Here is a 21,573-nt window from a genome sequence, read left to right on the forward strand (position 1 = left end):
TAATTTCCTGGCGTATTACTTGCATATACACATTTTTAATTTTTATTTCAATTTTCTTTGTTTTTTTTTAAATCTGCAAATTCAATAATAGCGAAATTTAATTAAAATACGATTTTAAAAAATAGTTTTGAAAATCTAAAGGTTTTTTTCTCTATTTCATTTGGTCTAATTGTATTGGATTGTGATAAAAGTTTCAGAAAAATGACTATTTGGACAACTGAGGAGGAGGAAAGGATTCTTAAGGTAATACAGAAGATTACTCTAAAAAAGTGTTTCTAAAATTCATAAGAAGGGTTTGGAAAAAACTTGTTCTGAGGTCAGAACGTGTGTGTGGAGTATCGTCTAACTTGTACGCTTGATCTTGATATCCAACGTTGTATCCCTCAATTTTATGCTATCCCTACAGGGTATTACCATTACGAGATATTAAAGCGGAATTAAACTAATCAGTAGGTGTGCACAAGATGGAGATCAATGCTTGAACCCGAGATTCTAAGCACAAAAGTTCTGAAAGATTTTTTGGGGATTTTGGGCGCTTACTTTAGCGCCAAAAGACAAATAATCAATTATTTCAACTCCATGACATTTTACTTATTTTTTTTATGTTTTAGCGGAGAGTTTTTTAGAAATTGACATTTTCAAAAGTTTTCTTGATGGCCTAGTTTTGGAAAACTTTCAACAAAGGGACAGTAACAGGGAGTAAGGAATAGAAGGGAGATAAAACTGACGCGGTTCACCCTACCTTATGATTATACATGCTTTGCAGACGGGTACTCCATTTATATAAGAAATATTCAAAATAGGTTATTGTATACGCGGTAATTGTACATCAGACAAATATTTCTTATACAAATGAAGTACATGTCTGCAAAGCATGTATAATCATATGGTAGGGCGAACCGCGTCAGTTATATCTTCTATTCCTTACTCCCTGGACAGTAAGCGTAAGTTGAAATGGACCTCTATGAAAAGGTGGGAATGTCAGATTACAAATAGTTCCATTAAACGCTTTGTTTGGTCAAGTGTGAACAATTATACTGCAGGAAAAAATATAGGAATTAACAGAATTAAAAACTTTTAAACCAAGAAAAAGGACATATTCACATTATTGATAAAGGTTACAAAGTTTGAATCAAGCATTTACATGTTTGCATGGAGGGTCAATTGAAATTACGCTTACAATCCCTATAGAAATTTGAAATTTTGTTTATAATAAGGCGACCTTAATTTTAAGTTTTTCTATTTTTTAGGTGTTGCGGGAAGCAGGTCAGTTGAAAATAAAATACTTTGTTTCTGGCGGGTTCGCATCGTTCTTGATTTTTGTAAATTTTGCAATTTGCAAATTTACGTAATCTGCAACTTTAAATTACAAACAAATTCCTAAGAATATTTAAGACAAAACAGTTAAAATTAAAAATATTTCCGCTTGTGGGGAAAATATTTTTTACCCCAAAATATTTCTATCCTTCAAACAGAATGGCAAAAAAAACTCAATAAAATCTATAGAAATGTGAAATTATATTAAACACTGACATATTTGATTTATGGATGAATAATGAATCCCCCCCCCTAAAAATGTTTAGGGGGGGGGCAAAAATGTTAAAAGAGTTATTGTTTAAATCTTTAATTGATAATTCTTTAAATTTACTCTTGATTTGTTATTTCCTCCAGGTTCTTGTGAAAAATGTTGTCAGCGTTTCCTTGGTTTTAAACATTCCATCATATACAAGTCTCTGCACAAGGTAACTAGCTATCGTAGAAGGGGGGAAAGATTAAAGGGAGTGACCGGCAATATATGATAGTTGAACTGAGAATGTTGTACTGTAGAGTATTTTTTTAGTATTCATTTGAGACCTATCATTTGAAACGTTTTTACGGTGCAAGAGCGCAAATTCAATCATTAAAATCCTCATAGATCGTAAATTTTGGAGGGATGATTTTGAGGATCAGTTATTTTCAAAATATTCAATGAGGAAAACGTAAGTGTAGCGAAAATTCGACTCTTGCTGAACAAGTATGCACAGTAAAAACGTCTGATAGGTATCAATTGAATTTTAAAAAATTCTTTACAAAACTGCATTTTCAGTTCAACTCCCATATATAAGATAAGATAAGATATCATTTATTGCTTAAAATACACATACTAGTTATAATGATACAGGCAAAATATCTGCAACTATTTTTATATTGTTTACTATATTTATGTAATTATAGCAATTAGGTGGAGATTAGCTATTTGCTGTTTTGGGTATTATCCTCACCTAATTAATATTAAAACGTTTACAATATGATGAATATTACTAGGTTTTGAAAGTTTGCAATAAGTCAAGGATTACGAGTTAAATTTTGAGAGACCGAGGTGCAGCATAACAAAATAATTGATTTTTCAGATTTAAGCCGGTCACTCCCTTTAACCCTGTTCACCCCCACCACTTCTTGCATATTCCTCCCTTTAAATGTTCAGTCCAATTTCATCTTTTTCCAATTTTTTCAATAGTTTTGGTTAAACATTGTTTTTGCTATTTTTTTACTTTTTCCTTGACTCTTTGTCAAATTTGTCTTATCCCTCAATTTGAACTCCATCTCATATTTAACTTATATGTCTTCACATAAACCTTTTTATCACAATTTGACCTCCATCTCATATTTAACTTACATGTCTTCACATAAACCTTTTTTAAAATTCAGTGATGGTGATGGACCAAACCTCTGTAGAGTAAAAAAGTAGATGTTAGTTCCACATTTATTGAAAATATATTTCGGTCTGGGTTGACCCTCGTCAGTTCTTGAGATTGTTTCTTCAGAAAGATTAAAAACATAAACCTTTTTATCACAATTTGACCTCCATCTCATATTTAACTTAAATGTCTTCACATAAACCTTTTTATCACAATTTGACCTCCATCTCATGTTTAACTTACATGTCTTCACATAAACCTTTTTTAAAATTCAGTGATGGTGATGGACCAAACCTCTGTAGAGTAAAAAAGGAGATGTTAGTTCCACATTTATTGAAAATATATTTCGGTCTGGGTTGACCCTCGTCAGTTCTTGAGATTGTTTCTTCAGAAAGATTAAAAACAAACCTTTTTATCACAATTTGAACTCCATCTTGAAATAGATCTTTTTAACCATGAAATGGATCTCATATTTTTTTCTCCAGGCTGAGACAATGAGACTAGAGGAAGAACCCGCAGAGAAGAAACTTAAACCCAATCCTTGTATTGTCTGCTTAGGAACTCTACAGGATGCATATATGATGCCAAGGTACAGTGGAAACCATAAAACTTTAGTCTAGGAAGACGACATTTATGCAATGGTTTAATTGATAAAAGAGCAATCAGATTTAACAGAACGGTAAAAATCATCAGTGCAGTATTGTAGAGAAAGTTATAGAAATCATTTGACACCTATAAGACGTTTTTACGGTGTAACAATACTTTAAATAAGAGCGCAAAATCGGTTTTTCTAGAATGGAGGAGATATTAGGTCAGATTAAGGATGTTTTTCTAGAATGGAGGAGATAATATGTCAGATTAAGGATATTTTTCTAGAATGGAGGAGATGATGTGTCAGATTAAGGATATTTTTCTAGAATGGAGGAGATAATAGGTCAGATTAAGGATGTTTTTCTAGAATGGAGGAGATAATCGGTCAGATTAAGGATGTTTTTCTAGAATGGAGGAGATAATAGGTCAGATTAAGGATGTTTTTCTAGATTGGAGGAGTTAATAGGTCAGATAAAGGATGTTTTTCTAGAATGAATGAGATAATAGGTCAGATTAAGGATGTTTTTTAGAATGGGGGAGATAAAAGGTCAGATTAAGGATGTTTTTCTAGATTGGAGGAGTTAATAGGTCAGATAAAGGATGTTTTCTAGAATGGAGGAGATAATAGGTCCGTTTAAGAATGTTTTTCTAGAATGGAGGAGATAATAGGTCAGATTAAGGATGTTTTTCTAGATTGGAGGAGTTAATAGGTCAGATTAAGGATGTTTTCTAGAATGGAGGAGATAATAGGTCAGATTCAGGATGTTTTTCTAGAATGGAGGAGATAATAGGTCAGATAAAGGAGTCTGGATATGATGCTGAACGGTTTACTTTATCCCTCTCTCTACCAATATCTCTGTCTATCAGACAACATGCTCTTTGGTTGCATCTTGGTAATAACATGATTTTTCCTCGCACATATTTCAATGTTTGTATATTTTAAAGAGGATAATTTTTCATTAAAATTTTTATCATAAGCGAATTTATACTGTTTGAGTTGTTCGATGAAATTTAGTTTGTTCTAATAAATATAAATTCTAATAAATTTCTAATAAATTCTAATAAATTTCTAATAAAAATAGGACATCCACTGCCAAGTTTTTCCATCCTTTTTTCAGGTCCAAAGGGACTGTAAGTCTTATTTTAAGTGACCCTCTATCGTTTTTCTGGGTTTTGTTGGTTTGAAAAAGTGTTTCATTTTGATATTTTTTCGATTGTTTTTCACAAGCAATGAATGCACAATTCCCTTTTGCAGAGAAACAACACATCACACATGAAAAGAAACAGTTTTAGTCTCTTTAACATAAAAGTTCATCTTTCAAGGATTTTTTTTTACAAATTTTGGATTTTTATTTTTATGTTTTTTACAAATTGCAATATTGAAGGGACTTGTAATTGATACGTGTTTATAATGCAGATAATCATTTTTTTAATATTCTTCTTTTCTGTCTACCCTTGTTCACTTTATTAAACTGTGTTGTATTATCTGGATCCCCTCCCCCCCCTCCAGTAATATTCATCCCTGTCAAACTAACTGATATTTATAAAGAGCGTGAGGCCCCTGAACTGAGTTCTAAGCTTGACCAGGAGGATATTGTTCCTATTAAACAAATCTGGAAATATATTTATCCAGATCTAGTCTCATCACAAGTTGGACTCACACACGAGGTAATTTTTTTTTGTCAATGGAACCCTTTTATGGCTGATTTTATAGTTATAAACAGTACTTAAAGGGACTGTTGTTGTATTTTTAAGTGACTTCCTAGTTAAAGAGGTGCATGCCTGATTCACAACTGTGCCCTTTAAACCTTTTTTGATCCAAAAAGTGGAAGATAATGTTTTTTTCTCGTTTAAAAATTAGTTTAAATTGACATCTTTCTTCATTGTTTCTGTTCATAACTGAAAATAATCACCTTTTAAAGAAAAGATGATTGATAGTTCATGCATTCATGATTAGACAGAGCTAATCGGACTCTATAACTGAAAAGTCACTTAAAATTAGTCTATACTCCCTTTAAAGTGAGATTTTGAAGCGGCCGGGTGATTGATTTTCTAAATATTATATACCTCTTTGAAAATAAACAAGGTACTTTCAAAAAGTAAGAAACTTTGTCTAATCAATTAAAAATTTGACATCATTGCTTATGATTTTTAAAACTGATTATGTACAAATTTGGGTTTTCTACAAAAGCGTCTTGCGCATTTCTCCTACAAAAACCTTTGGGAATTATTAGAAGTAACACCTTTAAACTTAGAAAATAACGATATCTTTCACATTATTGATTAGATAAAGGTTTAAGAGTACCGTTGTTAATCGGGCATTGCCATCTTTAGATTTAGGGTCAAAGTCCCTTTAAACCAGCTTTTAAAGGGACTGTAGCGTATTTTCAAGTGACCCTTCCCTTGAAACTTAAATCTGATCAAAAATCAAAAATCATTTTTCTGACTGAATAAGTTTTTTATTTGTATGAATTTCTCCTTTGCTTCTCGTAAACAAGAAATGTGAAATTCACTTTCGCAGAGAAACCGAAATGAAAATAAATAGTTTGAAGAAACAAAAACATTGATATCTAATTTATCCTTGATCAGTCGAAACTTTCAAGAGAACCGATGTTAAAAAGGCATTGCCAGCTAGGGTCCCTTAAAATAACGTTTACAGTCCCTTTAAACTGCAGCTTTTAAACAGTGAAAATATCTAGAACGGAGATACAGCAGATTTCTATGTTGAGCTGGTGATCCAGTGGTGGAAGGACGAGGAGGAGATCCAGGTCATGGAGAAGATCTGTCCCAGGGAGTACAGGGATAGGGCACATAAGGTAATAATCTAGGGGTTGAAGAATTTTTATTATATAATGTACAATGGTCGGCGTTAATATCAATACAATATAGGAGACTTCTCTATTTATATTTTGATTTCTAACAAGCTTTTTCAAGTTACAAGTTTACAAGTAAACAAAGAGAAGCTGTTAAAGTATTTAAATCTAAAGTCGTCTTCATTGTATTAATATGTACGACAATACTGTAGCATATTTTTCATAGGAATAGTATCTATGTTGGAGGACGATATTGTAAATATACAAGAGAACTACCCCAGACACCCTGGCTTATAAATGGTGAGACCCCTTTAATAATAATAAAAATAATAATGATAATAATTATAATAACAATAATAATATTAACTGTCAATTCTTCAATCTGAGATTTCAGGCTTGAGCTCCCTTCGTTTAAGTTCCAATGTATTATCCCAGTTAAGTGTAAATAAAGGGGTGGGAGACAAGTCTATGGTAGTCTGCCATGGACCCTTTCTGTAAACTCTTTAGATATTAAAAATATATTTATTTGATCTTATACAACAACAGAAAACTTAATTTCGAGATTTTCTTTTGATTCATTATAAAAATTTAAAAATACCTGTAGGTGTTCGGAAATGTGAAACAAGCGTGGAGGAAATTATTGGAGATAGATTAAAGGTATCTATACATCGTGTTAGGGGAAAACAGGGGTGTACCAGTGGTTTAAATTTTTAAGAATTACGCTAAATATTATTTTTCGAGCAAATATACACCCCTGGGGGGNACATATTTTACATATTTTACATATTTTACATATTTTACATATTTTACATATTTTACATATTTTACATATTTTACATATTTTACATATTTTACATATTTTACATATTTTACATATTTTACATATTTTACATATTTTACATATTTTACATATTTTACATAGTTGACAAATTTTACATATTTTACATATATTACATATTTTACATATTTTACATATTTTACATATTTTACATATCTTACATAGTTGACATAATTTACACAAATATATTTTAATTTGGTTCAACCTGTTGATCGGATTTCAAATAAAGGTATCTGAACATTGATTTAAGTTCCAGATTCCTCAAAAAAAAATTTACACAATTAATAAGTTGACGCAATTGAAATAGGAGAACTGACTCAGTAAAAAGTAATGTTTAGAAAACATATGTTAAAAGAAATTAGGGTAATATTCGCTGAATTTGTGAAGGTAAATGGATTTTTGGGTTAAAAATATTTAAAAGAGTAAAAAATGCCTTTTGGCGCCCAATTTTTCATTCGTTGCGCTCCAAATCATCATAAATTATCCACCCCCCCCCCCCCCCTCGGAACTCTCCTCGGTCATAGTCCAACAGAGGTATCCAATAGAAGAGTTTTCATCTCCGATTCATTATCTAGGAACTGGAAGGCCGTTTGCATTTGAGTGTATCAACTCTAAGAAGACCCGGCTGAGTACAGAAGACCGAGTAGAATTAGAGAATTTTATTAATTCACATCACGAGGAAGGAATAGATTTATATTGTGTTAAGAAAGTTTTTGGTTTCCTTTAAAGGGACTGTACACGTAATATTATATGGGACCATACATTGGTATATCTCATTTACAACGGTTACTATTAATTCTTTTATAAGTTACCATGAGGAAGATTTCGTCTTTTTGGTGTCTAATAGTGTAAAATTCTGACAATTTTCTTTACTGGCAATGCAACATAAATCCGCAAGTCAGTGATAAGATAAATATTTGAAGGGTATTATTGTGAATTGGACATCCCTTTCTATGCAGTTTGCTTGGAAGGTCACTCTAAGCTTTATCTAAATTCCCTTAGACTTTATTCTCAAAATTCTATTTCCTCGTTAATAACTGTAGAACCCCAACAGTAAAATTCTTTTTTTAATACTTTTAAGATTATAAACTATTCTCGTCTTCCTAGGCTGTCCAAGTTAACTCTATAGATATAGTATCAAAAGCTTCAATTAAGATGTAAGTAAACTAGAAAGTTTTAAATTATTATTATTCTTTAATAATCTGACTAAAATATTTTTTTAGAAAAATAAAGATTATTATGATAAAATTTCGAGGATTAACATATATATACATAAAAAATATTGCAGTTTGAAGCAAGGAGAAGAAGAAAAAAGAAAAAGGAAACTTTGAATTTCAAAGTTAAAAATAATCATTTTTATTTTTTCCCATTGGGAAGAAAATTTTTGAAAAAAAGTTTGGAACATTTGTGTGGAGTCATATCAATGTGAAACGCTTGATCTCTAAATCATATGAGCACTTTCAAATTTTAAGGATCAATGCTTTATCCATCAATTAATAAAATTATCCCTACAGGCCTACCATCACGGGATATCCAAGAGGAATAAATTAAATCGTATCTATTGTAGTTGAGATCAATACCTGATCCCTAGATTCACAACACATAAGTTCCGACTTCAGAGTTCAGGCCACTTGCATATCATATCATATCAGCAAGAATTGAATCAGGATGCAATAGGACGCAATTATACGGACGCACCTATAGTAAGACGTACATTGAAGAATGCGTCCTCAAAGTGTTTCCTCACTAATTGAATCAGGATGCAATAGGACGCAATTATACGGACGCACCAATAGTAAGACGTACATTGAAGAATGCGTCCTCAAAGTGTTTCCTCACTAATGTGGGGAAAAACTTATTCTAAAATTACACATACATAAAACGCAGCTTTGTATAACAAATAATGTCTGTCAAGTTTTTTTTTTTTTAATTCAAAGTTTTGCCGCAAAAGATATATGGCGCTGTGTGTCACCAAGGAAAACGTTGAACCAAGTAAGTTGAAGGAACTGGAGAACCTAGAAGACCTTGTACTACAACAGGTATGGAAAATTGAAGACGACTTTTGATTTTAATTTTTTTTATATCAAGCTGCTGAACAGCATGGATACACATAAACATAGAAGTCAAGAGAAGTTGTCGATTAAAAAAGCTTTTCTTTGATTTTTTATTAACTTGTAATTCGAAAAAAGTTTGTTAACAATAAAAACTTAAATGAAAAAGTTGTCTTCATTTTATTGATATTATTGCCTACCATCGTACTTACTAATCCGCTTCTTTTATTGGTTAACAGATTAAGTTAATCCGCTTCTTATATTGGTTAACAGATTAAGTTAATCCGACGAAAAGGTTCTGGAGAATTCAATCAAGAAGAGGTTTGTCTGATGTAAACACCAAACATCGACAAATCAATATAAAATTACTATTCGTTTAATAGATTTTAATATTTATCCCTGAATTCAAAAGATTCCTTTGTTGATATTAAGCTCAGCTAAACTCTATTCCCTCCATAAAAAATTACCTCTGAGCTGGGAACTTTTAAATGGTGGATATCGGGATTATTGCTTGATCCACTCTTTTCTTAATCTCCAGATTAAATTATGCTTGTTCTCCTCTTGTTATTAATCTCCAGATTAATTAACCGATCCGGATTAAGGATATCTCATTCTAAAGTTTTCAGCTCTGAAGTAATTAATTGTAATTTACGAAGGATACTCCGGTAAGAGTTCTTCACAGACGCAGTAACGCCACAAGGTAATGTTTAAGAAAAAATGGTCAATTTAAGAAATTTATTTGATTTTTCAATCTTATTTATATTTTAAATATTTTTTCATATTTTGAATATTTATTTTGATTTTAAAAGAATATATATCTAGGGAGAAAACTATTCACAGCATGAAAGTTGAGCCCATTTCAGAAACACTATTCAAGGTAAAAAATAAACAAATTTTTTTCAGTTAAATTGTATACGGTCACGAAAATGAATAAATGACCAGAAAACTGTAGAAAAGGACATGAAAGCAATACTGAAGTGCATGTAATGTTGTTACAAAGCAATTAGCTGTCCTAGTAAGTTACTAAATCACTTATTGAGTGAAATGGGTCTGTTTCCACTGCACAATTACACCATTTAAAGTCTTGTAATCACTATAATTTCATTTTACTTCGTATTTTTAAAAAAACTTAAAACGTAAAAATTTCTTGTTTGTTTAGTTAGCTGTGATATCATCGGCTGGAGCCTACATTAAGGTATTAATAGAAATATTCTGATTTTAAATTCAACAACTTTGGCTTAATGAAAATTTAGATCATTTTAGTTCAAAGATCTCATATTTGATACATAACTTAGTTTTTACAGAATGAGACCGAAATATTTTACAGAGAATGTAAATGCAAGTGACCCTGTTTAAGGATTGGCATGTCCGATTAACCACGGTATCTTTAACACAAAAATATGAGTAAAAAAGGAAAAACGTTATTTTCCTGTTTTAAGACGATAACTTCATTCATTGTCAGGCAACGTAAATCTGTCGGTCACTTTTATAGAGGAACCATAATTGAAAAACAATAAATTTTCAAAGAGAACAATAGGATATCTCATACATTCTTGTCATCTTGAATCAGACATGCCACTCTGTAAAGGGAGAGTCACTTTAAATTACGTGTACAGTCCCTTGTAGTTGTATTACGTGTACAGTCCCTTGTAGTTGTATTACGTGTACAGTCCCTTGTAGTTGTATTACGTGTACAGTCCCTTGTAGTTGTATTTAATCTAAAACTTCTGATGTATCTCTTCTGCTTCAATTTTGTAATGCATGTAATGCATGTAATACATGTAATATTATTTCAGACTATAAACATTAGACTTTTGTCTTAATCTATTCAGTCTGTTTTCATGTCTCATTCTGAATGTTTTAAAGGAGTTGGTTCACGGAGACTTTGAGAGAACCAAACCCAACCTGAGAACCTTGCTTGGCGTGGAAACTGATATTCTTGCGCTAGGTAAGGGTGTCTAGTACATTAGTGCCCATTAAACGCTGGGATAGGAAGACGACATTTAATCACTCTTGTGTATGTGATATAAAGCAACGATATACCAATCGCCTTCAATAATTCTGTATTTTCGGCACAATTGCTTTGTTTCATGTTCCATGCCCTATTTAAAATCATAATCTGATTCTTAACTGTCCACAGTTTTAATAGCTTAGTTTCATGAATTATGTTTTCAGATGTTGAAGAAATTTATCTGGATTGGCCCAAGATGAACCAGGACACTGTGAAGACGACAATCACGTAGTTGTTCGCTTTTTTGTTATTTTTTTGCTTGAATTAAATATGGTTAAAAAAATATTCTGCTTTTTATTTGATTTTTTTCTCGAAAATATAGAGAAAAATAAGGTTTTGATTATGACCACGGGCACGGACTAGCTAGCTTTAGAGATAATGAACATAATAACCACCGTAAAAAAATCTTTGTGTATTTTAGCACAGCTACGTGGCAGGCAGTGTTTATTTAAATAAAATAGCTTTCCTGGCGTCCCACAAACTATCGGCATATAACGCCATTTCACTAGGGTTTTTGAATTCCCTGGAGACTAGATGGTCCCTCATCTCGACGGGTAACCTTTCCAGAAATAAACCTTGGAACAGGCAACCTGGTTTCTCGTCCTCTGGGAGAAGGGCCAACATGGCGTCCATGAGAGCACACGTCCTATATAACATCACATTAAAAATTTAAACATATCAAAGTATCTTGGACTAGTTTTATTCAACTTTTGATTTTGATATTATTGTTTAAATAATGTAGAGCTCTTGCTGTACGTATACAGGGTGTCCATATTAACATTAGAATTAAGTGACAACATTTAAACTTTTTACGTGCGGCATTATTTTGTTAACATCATTTTAGTATCCTAGTAATTTTGAACATTTAAATTGACAAAGATACTGAGAGATTTTTTCAGATTCCAATTTACTGAATAATCACAAAATTTTGTAAATGTTTAATATCTCCGTCAATTAAAAGATACAAAAAAGGTAGAGCATGCTTTCTGGAATGTTCATAGAACATACAGTCTTTTTTTTTTGATACACTCTTTGTTATGTATCAATTATCAGAAATCTAAGACGATTTTCAAGTCTTCTCGAAATTCCCATGTGTACTGGGACACAAGCAAGGATTTGATGCAAGGAAAGTTATTTCAGAGGTGTACGCATCTTTTGTACTGCAGTGTACTGTCACTGGGCGGTAATGTAAACACAAGACGGATGTCGAAGCCTGACATGGGATCCATTTTTCACATAAATAATCAATGAAATATTCTGGTCATAGGAAACTATTATGTGAACTATCAAAATCATCAAAATTCAATGCTTTTAACCTCCTCGGATACTAAACGAACACTGATGGATCTGTTCTTGTTTACAAATTCTGCCAGAGAGAACTGGTTTCAATATGTACGCAGAGCATACGCAACTGCAATTAACTTTCCTTGCATTACATTCTTGAACGCAAGTAGATTTTATTTCCTTGCAATTGCTGGCCCTGTAATTTTCTAGCAACTCCGCGCAATTTTGCACTTTTCCACGCACTACGAGAACAGTTGCGCACTATTCTGCGCAACGGAATTCTGATTGAAAACCATAGAATACATTTATTGAAATTTTTTTATCAAAAAATTTTAATTATTTACATAATATAAACTAGGCTTTTAGGGCCCTTCGCGCCCATCTTCTATTTAAATTGGGAACATGTTCTTTTTGTTTAAATTTCAAAACAAAGAAGAAAAGAATTTGGCGGATTTAAAAAAAAATTCGCGAATTTTCAAGAATTTAAATTTTTTACAAAATTATAAACCTTTAAAACACATTTTTCTTTAATTTTTATCATTCATAAACCTTCCCTGTGGTCACGTGATGTCCCACAAAAAAATTTGGGCCCGATCGGTTCAGCCGTTTTGACGTTTATTGGATACAAACAGACAGACAGACAAACAAACAAACAGACAGACAAGGCAAATTTATATATAGATAAACTAGGCTTTTAGGGCGCTTCGCGCCCATCTTCTATTTAAATTGGGAACATGTTCTTTTTGTTTAAATCTTAAAACAAAGAAGAAAAGAATTTGGCGGATTTAAAAAAAAAATTCGCGAATTTTTAAGAATTTAATTTTTTTACAAAGCATAAACCTTTAAAACACATTTTTTTTAATGTTTATCAAACATGGGGTCACGTGATGTTCCACAAAAAATTTGGGCCCGATCGGTTCAGCCGTTTTGACGTTTATTGGAAACAAACAGACAAGCCAAATTTATATATAGATGTGATAAAGGATAAACCCAATAGAGATGGAACAAGTTCCTTTTTTAGAAAAAAACTAATTGTTTGAAGAAAAGAAAATTAAAAAGGAAACGATTGTTTTAGAAATGGATCGTTTTTTAACATAAAAAACGAAGTTAGCTGTCATAACGTTTTCGATTTTAAATTTCTAAAAGTTCGTTAGTTTTAACTCATAATTTTTCTTATAACTAAGGTTCGTTAGTTTTGAAAAATCAAAACTAAAAGTAAAATGATCGTTTTTTATTTTTTTGTTTTAAACAATGACAATCCCTAATCACAATGACTAGATTTAGCAGATGTCCAGGAGCAATTATGTTACTCCATAGAATCAGTTTGCCTACATAAAATAACTTTATAGAGACTAATACTGAAAATAGTTTAATTTTTTATCAAATGGAAATTGGGCTGGGAGCCTGGGAGGACATGGACTTGGGGATTTGGGGGTGAATTTCAAATATCTTGTACTGATTGGAAACTTCTTACATTATATTATGAAAATATTAAAGTACAAAAAAAATTTGATATAAAATGTTAAAGAAGAAGTAAAGCTGTAGAGGATTATAGAAATACTAGGCAATCAGAGTACTTCTCGCTTATTCTATTTAAACTTTTAAATTGTGCTCAAGCTTTCAGCATTTTCTCTTCGAGGAAACAAAGATAAAAAATAAATTGCGGATTTACAATTATTGTTTTAGTGAGTTTTTTATAATGTTACATCAAATATTTTTGGAAACAAATTTTTGTAACTTTGAGCATCTGAGGGTCATGTGAGGTCCAGCACAAAATTTGGGCCCAATCGGTTCAGCTGTTTTGACGTTTATTTGAGAAAAACGAACAGACAGGCAGTCAGAGAAACAACAAATAAATGATTATTAACATTTCATTTTGAATTTTGATCAGATAAAGGTTTAAAGTGTACCATTGTGAATTGGGCATTGCTATTTTTTATGAAAAGTTTTAAAATATAAATTTGTTTGACCTTGGATAAACATATATGAAATTTTACACTCACGAGAAGAAAATCGAATTAAAAAATTTGTTTGGTAAGTTTCAAAACGATTAAAATTCAGAAATCAAGTGGAAACATTTTTGAAAATGAAAATGGTTATTCTTCGTTTTATTTGTATTCAAATTATTTAATGCCAAACTAAATATCTGTTTTGACCAATTTAGGGGTTTGGACAATTTTCATAGAGAAAACCGATAGATGCCAAATTGGAATCAGATTGTAAAAGCTTTGCAAACATTTTTCGCTCCCTGTGGACATGACAACACTTTTCTTCTGTTACACTTCACTAAATCAATTTTATCTCTTCAAATTGAACACTATAAAAAGTTAATAGCTATGACAATATAGATTTAAGAGTTCATAATGATTTCAATAAAACTTTAAAACTATTTACTCTTCTGAAAATCACGCAACCTCGTATCCCAACTGCAGGGTTTGCTCCTAATGTGCCATTGTTTTTTGCCGCTACCTAGTTTATCCTTAAAACTCTTTAAAGTTAAAGTTAAGTTAAAGTTTCATTTTATTCAATTAGGTCGATCCCTGGCTGGAATTTGTCCTCAGATTTTTATATTTTCACGTTTTTAAAGGGACTGCGAATGAAAAGTGAAAAGGGGTATGGATGAAACCTGAGAATTTCAGCGGTTGAACGATACATATAAGACATCTATCTGATGATCCTGTCTCGAGAAATTGATATTAAACTGTGTCAAAATTATACGAAAATTCATATATATACAATTTTGTATATAAGTAGTAGGTTTAAACAGATCATATTCAGCAAATACGCAACCAATCTGAAAACGAGTTGTCCCACAGGAGCCTGAGAATCTCAGGTTTGCTCCTCTTATAATTTTTTAATTTTATTTTGCATTTTTAATAGATATAATTGATAATATTATTTATTTTTCCTTTACAGTCCCTTTAAGTACGATTTTTTCGAAAATGGGACTAAACTCTTCATCCTTTTGACCTTTTTTGTTTTCATACTTTTTCATGTCGTTGTATATTTTTTACATCTACATTGTAGAATAAAAGAGCTAGAGACATGTCCAATTCACAGCGCTTCTCTCAAACCCCGGATCTGATAAAAAGGAAGGAAGATAATGATAGTGTTATTTTTTTCCTATTTGGAAGAGTGTTTAATTCTGATAGTTTCTATAATTTCTTCCTTCTTTTCCTGTGGTAGAATTGCTCAAGTCATTATTGGAGAACCGATAAACAATCAGTTTTTAAAATCTTAAACATGGATTTCTAAGTCAAAGGAATTGAGTCTTTGCTACAAACTCTGATTTTCTAATCCCTATACCTTTGGATTCCAACGTTGTAAACCTTTGACATTTCAAACTATGACTTTTGTTAGATCAAATATAATAAGTTTAAAATATCAAAGGTTTACGACATTGGATAAAAGATATCATATCTTTTTTGGAAATAGCTTTAATTTAATAAAATTGATAAAAATGCATTTTGGCTTGCTCTACTTGGTTTTGTGTGAGCAGCTTAACTTCATAAGTCCTGTCACTTTTTTACAGTGTTTAATCAAACCCTTTTATTAACCATTCCAGGGGGTGGGGGTGGGGGGGGGGCGAAAAAATTAAACAAAATAGATCGTGATGTTTCTTATTGTGGGGGGGGGAGGTTTAATTAGCCTGAAATCATTTAGTTTTTAAAAGGGGGAAATCATCCTCCCCCCCCCTAGTAGTACAGAGAGAGAGAGAGATAGAGAGAGAGAATAGAGAGAGAGAGAAGGGAATGGGTTATGGTATGCCGGCATGTAATATTGGGTATGTGGTCCTATCTATCTATCTACTTACCTAGATATCTATCTATCTAGAGGGAGCTCACCTGTTCTAAGCCGAATGGCTCAGTGCAAGATGTATTCTTGAGGCGTAAGGATGATACAATATTTGCCATATTAAGCTACAATAAATACAATAAATACAATAAAGTTGATAGACAGAAATACGTCTACAAGTGTAATACAACACCAAAATACGATTTGATTTATTAACACAATTAAGTCAGTATTCGTCTGGTGAAGGTATATAGTGTAATTAATATCATGATTTACATCAAAAGTGAACCCCTCAAAATGTAAGTGAAAAATGGGGTAAAGCAGTGAACTAGTGATTTTTCATAAAAAAATATCCCTCTCGGGCATTATGTGAAAGAGCAATACGTTAGATAAGGAGTCAACATGTTGTTATTATTATTCATGTTTTGGTGTACTGATGCATTTAATCTAGAACCACGGATAGCAATAATTAAAAGGTAAATTTGGTTAAAATTGTCTTTTATGTATAATTATCTTTTACGCCCCCCCCCCCCTCTCCCCGGCTACATCTTCCTGTGTTTGCACATTCAATTCTCGTTGAAATCTTGTAAATCTTTTAGGTGCACGCACACACTGATATTCCATACTTCCTAGTTGGTTTTAAACCTTAGGTTTACACCTTCCAGCTTACTTTTCGAACATTTTGAAATAATAATTTCGCAGATTTCATGATTTCCAAAATTTCCTACAGTTGAAATGTCTCTCCATTTTGAAATTTACAAAATCAATTCACTACGGAGTTCTAATCCTATAATTGTCAGTAATATGATAAGAGGAAATTTTTTTTTGCTTTAAAATTGCGGCTCTAAAATTAGGGAAATTTCGTATTTATTCAGCAGAGACAAGAAAGGAATTATACAAATAATTCTAGAATAGAAAACAAGTAATATCTTCTATAATGTTATCCTGATAAAGGCTTAGAGAGTTCCTTTAGAACATCAAATCTTTGTGTCATTGATTGGATTGAAGTTTGGTAAAGGATATTTTTCGGTCCTTCGCTACTTTTTTATATATCTTTATTTTTGCTGACCCCCTCCCCCCCTCCCTTTTCCATATTATAAATATATTACCATAATTTAAAATAAAAAGTTATGGTATTCGGATTTTGGAATTTTCGCTACTTTGAGAATTATCATTTAAATTTATAAACATTAAAACAAAAATAAATTCTCCAACTAAAAGTGGATAAACATGTTCTTTCTACCTTTTAAACTTTTAAATCACAAAGGTAGCCATTATTTTTATGTGAACATAGAAGAGGAAGATATTGTGTCGTTTAAAGGGTACCATAGTGAATCTGATAAACCAGTATTTAAATATAGGATCACTCCTATATGGTCCCAGCAAAAAGGGACTGTAAGCACAGTTTAAAGTGACCCTTCATGCAAATATGGGCAATACCTGATTCACAACAGTACCCTTAACAGCTTTGTCTGATCAAGTATGAATTAAGTATCAATGCAGTTTCTCTAACAAAGTGATTTTGCGGGAAAACCCATAGGAATTATCTGAATTAAACACTTTTGAACCTAAAAAACTACATTATCTTCCACATTATTGATCAGATAAAGGTTTTAAGGCTACCATTGTGAATTAAATTTTCCACTACATAAATGGAGCTATAGGGTCACTTGGAATTACGCCGATGGTTCCTTAAAGAATGCGAAGCAAAGTTTTAAACAGTGACAGTTGTACGATTACATTAAGAAGAATAAAAGATTACACAGAATGTTCACCAACATTCAGATTTCTTTATTTCTGCGCCAATGGCGGATTTTTCCTAATTATACAAATTATATTCATATCTAATCTAAATTTTAATTGGCTTACTCCCCCTTACATGTATATGGTTGATCGAATAAATGACCCCCCCCCCCCATCTAAATTAACTGATAACTTCCCTCACACTCTTATTGTCTAATCCCTCTATCTTTGCAACCTGATTTTAACTATTTGAGTCAGTCTTTGCTTTAAATATCAAAGGTTGCTAGAGATATAAGAATTATTACATAAGAAGATGAGGAAAGAAAAAAAGGTGGCAGGGAAGGCTATATACATTGTATAGTTTATGTTTTATTATATTACTCTATAAAAGCTAATCTTTAGTATGTTCCACTGAAAATGACAATTTGTGAATAGTTTAAAATGTCATCTTCCATATTTCGATAAGCTGTGTGATACCAAAGACAATAATAAAAAGTTTACGACTGACACAGAAAAGAAAACTTGATTTCAAAACATCATGGTTCTAACTCTCAATTGTTTATAAAAAGCACTATTAATGCGTTATCACTGCAGTACGACTTTGTGACCTTGCACTTCCCTTAGCTTTGATTTATTATATATTCATCTGGTTTTATATTTACATTATTTGACACAAACTCAAATTTTCTTATCCTGACATCTTTGCAACCCAATGTCAGACCTTTAATATTTTGAAATATGAATTTTGTCAGAAAAATAATCTAAGTTTGAAATGTCAAAGGTATTTAAACGCATCAGGTTGCAGAGATATAAGAAATAGACATATTTTGGAGCTAGAAGTAAGAATATTTTGACTGATCAAATTCAAATTTTGGGTTGTTTATAACTCATTCTGAGCATTTAAAATATTGATAAAGGAGAAAAACTTAAGTAACTTTTCAAACACTGTTGTTCATCTATACACAACTGGAGAATAGTTCTGATATTTTTATATATATGTATGGTTATTCACAAAGAAAGAGACTTCAGAGACGACTATACAGATTTTATATTTATGATATAATAATATTGACATATTTAGATTTTATGCCAATAAATAGGCCATTAAACGACAATATTTAAGGCATAAATCATAATATAACCTTGTAATCGTCACATTTTATGAGTCTCAGATCGTCTTCACAGTCTCATCCTTTGCGGGTAACCCTTTATCTTGTCAAAGAGAATTCAAAGAAAAATGTAAGGTTCCAAACCTCCTTATCCCTCCTTAGTATACTAAAATACTACGAACGGAGAAGGAGAAGGGGGAGTGGGGCGGGAGGTGAAGTGAGGGGTTTCTTTGAAAACCAAGAAATATTTGAAAAATGCGCAATCTATCATATTACGTAGAAGATTGAAGGTGTACACGCTAAACACAACGATTTATGCTAATTATTCTTCAGTATATTCATAACCTTGTATACACATATACATTATACAATATATTTGTATATACATTCATATATTATATATAGACACACATCAACAGTCTTGATATGCTATACTTTCTAATCACTTTTTAGACTCTAAACTGGGTCTGCCACACATACAGACTTTTAGGAAAAATAATTATCCATCTATCACTAACGCTCGCCGGAATATACCTCGTTAAATAGAGATTACTTGAAATTATACGGCGCCGGAATTTACCTCGTTAAATAGAGATCACTTGAAATTATACGGCGCAGGAATTTACCTCGTTAAATAGAGATTACTTGAAATTATACGGCGCCGGAATTTACCTCGTTAAATAGAGATCACTTGAAATTATACGGCGCCGGAATTTACCTCGTTAAATAGAGATTACTTGAAACTACGCAAACAGTCCCTTTTAGAAAATAGTCTCTTTAACTATTTAATTAATATATATAGCAATATATTGAAGACGACTTTTTTATTTAAGTTTTAATTGGTAACAAGCTTTTTTGAATTACAAGTTGACATGCATTTAAAGAGAAGCTTTTTAAATTGACAGCTTTTCATGTTTGTGTGCATCCAGACCGTTTAAAAGCTTGATATAAATCAAAATTAAAATCAAAAGTCGTCTTCATTATATTGATAGAAATCGCCTACCACCGTATTTTATTGTTTGTAAACAGTGGTTATTGTAAAGTTTATTTACAAAACTTCATGTTTTATTTTATTTCTATTTTTATTTCAGAGGGCGGCCTAACAGTTATTTTGGATACAGTGTATCTCAGCATCAAATATTAGGAACATTTCTAAAAATTATTTTTAATGTTTGTAAATTTGTAAATATTATGTCACGGAGCGGCATATCTTTTTCCAAAAACATTTAATATTAATGAAAATTGAACAAAGCTTAAAAATAAATAAAATAAAAAAAAATAAAATAGTTTACCTACAATCTAAATTATTTGAACTAAAAATGAATTGAGTCTTTGCCACAAAGTCTGATTTTCTAATCCGTATTTCTTTGCAGCCCAATACCGTAATTCGTAGAAATTAGACATTAGACAATCTAAGTTCTTGGTAACAACGATATAGGGATTAGGGATTTAGTTTGTGACACAGACTCACAGGATAAATATCAAGAAAATGGATTGTTTAAGTTAAAATTGATTTAATTTTCTGAAAAATGAATCATCAAAATTGAAAATGAATTATTATTTGAATTGTGGTAGGCCGAGATAAATTGCAGTCTGTTGCTCTAGTCGGAGCTCCTATAGATAACAGCGGTCAGCCTGGTACTAATAGGTAAACATCCACTAAACATCCACTAAACATCCTCTAAACATCAACTAAACATCCACTAAAAATCCTCTAAACATCCTCTAAACATCCACTAAACATCCACTAAACATCAACTAAACATCCACTAAACATCCTCTAAACATCCTCTAAACATCCACTAAACATCCACTAAACATCCTCTAAACATCCACTAAACATCCACTAAACATCCACTAAACATCCACTAAACATCCACTAAACATCTACTAAACATCCACTAAACATCCACTAAACATCCACTAAACATCCACTAAACATCCACTAAACATCCACTAAACATCCACTAAACATCCACTTAACATCCACTAAACATCCACTAAACGTCCACTAAATATTCACTGAACATCGATTAACAGATCGAAAAAAGATCGAATAAAGATCGACGAAAGATCGACTATAGATCGTCGAAAGATCGATTTAAGATCGTCGAAAGATCGATTTAAGATCGTCGAAAGATCGATTTAAGATCGTAGAAAGATCGGCGAAAGATTGACGAAAGATCGACTTTAAAAAATATATCCTCGAGACCTGAAATCAGACTTGACGATCATTTCTAATACTTTCTATGTATAGTATTGTCTTATAATGTCTCAAATTATTTATATTTTCTCAAATTGTTATAAGTGTCCTAAACCATTTCATTTAGATTATTTCATAATGTCTTAAATTATTTCATCATATTTTGAATTATTATATATTGTCGTATTGTTTCTAATGGTTTTTAATATGACGTAGTCACTAATCAGTGGTTTTCGATAAAAATTCTGAAAATAAGAAAAAATTTTGGGAAAAGGATATTGGCCCTCCCCTCCCCCTGACTTTTTCCGGTTTACAATAGATCGTTAGATTGAGAAAAAACTTGATGTAACATAGATGAACAATTTTACATATTTGTAAACTTTTATTACTTGTTTAATGGAACTTAAACTACTGTAATAGGCAGGGGGAGGGGGGTTTGAAAAATGCGCAATCTATC

General features: G+C 31.6%; 2 protein-coding genes and 1 long non-coding RNA gene across 3 annotated transcripts; all 3 read left to right on the top strand.

The window, feature by feature from the left end:
- Window positions 1-163: 163 nt before the first annotated feature.
- Window positions 164-6,097, top strand: LOC111697192 (putative tRNA pseudouridine synthase Pus10). Its single transcript, XM_023467098.1, has 7 exons — window positions 164-243; window positions 1,251-1,266; window positions 1,672-1,742; window positions 3,164-3,267; window positions 4,044-4,162; window positions 4,819-4,937; window positions 5,969-6,097. Exons 1-7 carry the CDS (start codon window positions 202-204, stop codon window positions 6,095-6,097), a joined length of 600 nt encoding a protein of 199 aa, XP_023322866.1. The 5' UTR covers window positions 164-201.
- A 185-nt stretch (window positions 6,098-6,282) lies between these two features.
- LOC111697201 (uncharacterized) lies at window positions 6,283-6,743 on the top strand. The gene is made up of 2 exons (XR_002764244.1): window positions 6,283-6,382; window positions 6,687-6,743. It is a non-coding gene; the product is annotated as an uncharacterized LOC111697201 (long non-coding RNA).
- Window positions 6,744-7,466: 723 nt separating this feature from the next.
- On the top strand, window positions 7,467-11,267 carry LOC111697173 (putative tRNA pseudouridine synthase Pus10). The gene is made up of 9 exons (XM_023467076.1): window positions 7,467-7,599; window positions 8,028-8,077; window positions 8,209-8,241; window positions 8,872-8,959; window positions 9,628-9,671; window positions 9,794-9,848; window positions 10,131-10,166; window positions 10,838-10,919; window positions 11,147-11,267. Exons 4-9 carry the CDS (start codon window positions 8,876-8,878, stop codon window positions 11,212-11,214), a joined length of 369 nt encoding a protein of 122 aa, XP_023322844.1. The 5' UTR covers window positions 7,467-7,599; window positions 8,028-8,077; window positions 8,209-8,241; window positions 8,872-8,875; the 3' UTR covers window positions 11,215-11,267.
- The last annotated feature ends 10,306 nt before the right edge of the window (window positions 11,268-21,573 follow it).

This window comes from Eurytemora carolleeae, unplaced genomic scaffold, assembly GCF_000591075.1.
Source record: "Eurytemora carolleeae unplaced genomic scaffold, Eaff_2.0 scaffold273, whole genome shotgun sequence".
Lineage (NCBI taxonomy): Eukaryota > Metazoa > Arthropoda > Copepoda > Calanoida > Temoridae > Eurytemora > Eurytemora carolleeae.

What these genes read in the sequence shown, in the direction of transcription:
- LOC111697192 (XM_023467098.1), top strand. Translation starts at nt 202, where the DNA reads ATGACTATTTGGACAACTGAGGAGGAGGAAAGGATTCTTAAG. An exon ending in TATACAAGTCTCTGCACAAG is followed by an intron (nt 1,743 to 3,163) that starts GTAACTAGCTAT and finishes TTTTTTCTCCAG; the next exon opens with GCTGAGACAATGAGACTAGA. An exon ending in TGCTCTTTGGTTGCATCTTG is followed by an intron (nt 4,163 to 4,818) that starts GTAATAACATGA and finishes ATATTTATAAAG; the next exon opens with AGCGTGAGGCCCCTGAACTG.
- LOC111697173 (XM_023467076.1), top strand. Translation starts at nt 8,876, where the DNA reads ATGGCGCTGTGTGTCACCAAGGAAAACGTTGAACCAAGTAAGTTGAAG. An exon ending in TTTCAGAAACACTATTCAAG is followed by an intron (nt 9,849 to 10,130) that starts GTAAAAAATAAA and finishes TTGTTTGTTTAG; the next exon opens with TTAGCTGTGATATCATCGGC. An exon ending in AACTGATATTCTTGCGCTAG is followed by an intron (nt 10,920 to 11,146) that starts GTAAGGGTGTCT and finishes TTATGTTTTCAG; the next exon opens with ATGTTGAAGAAATTTATCTG.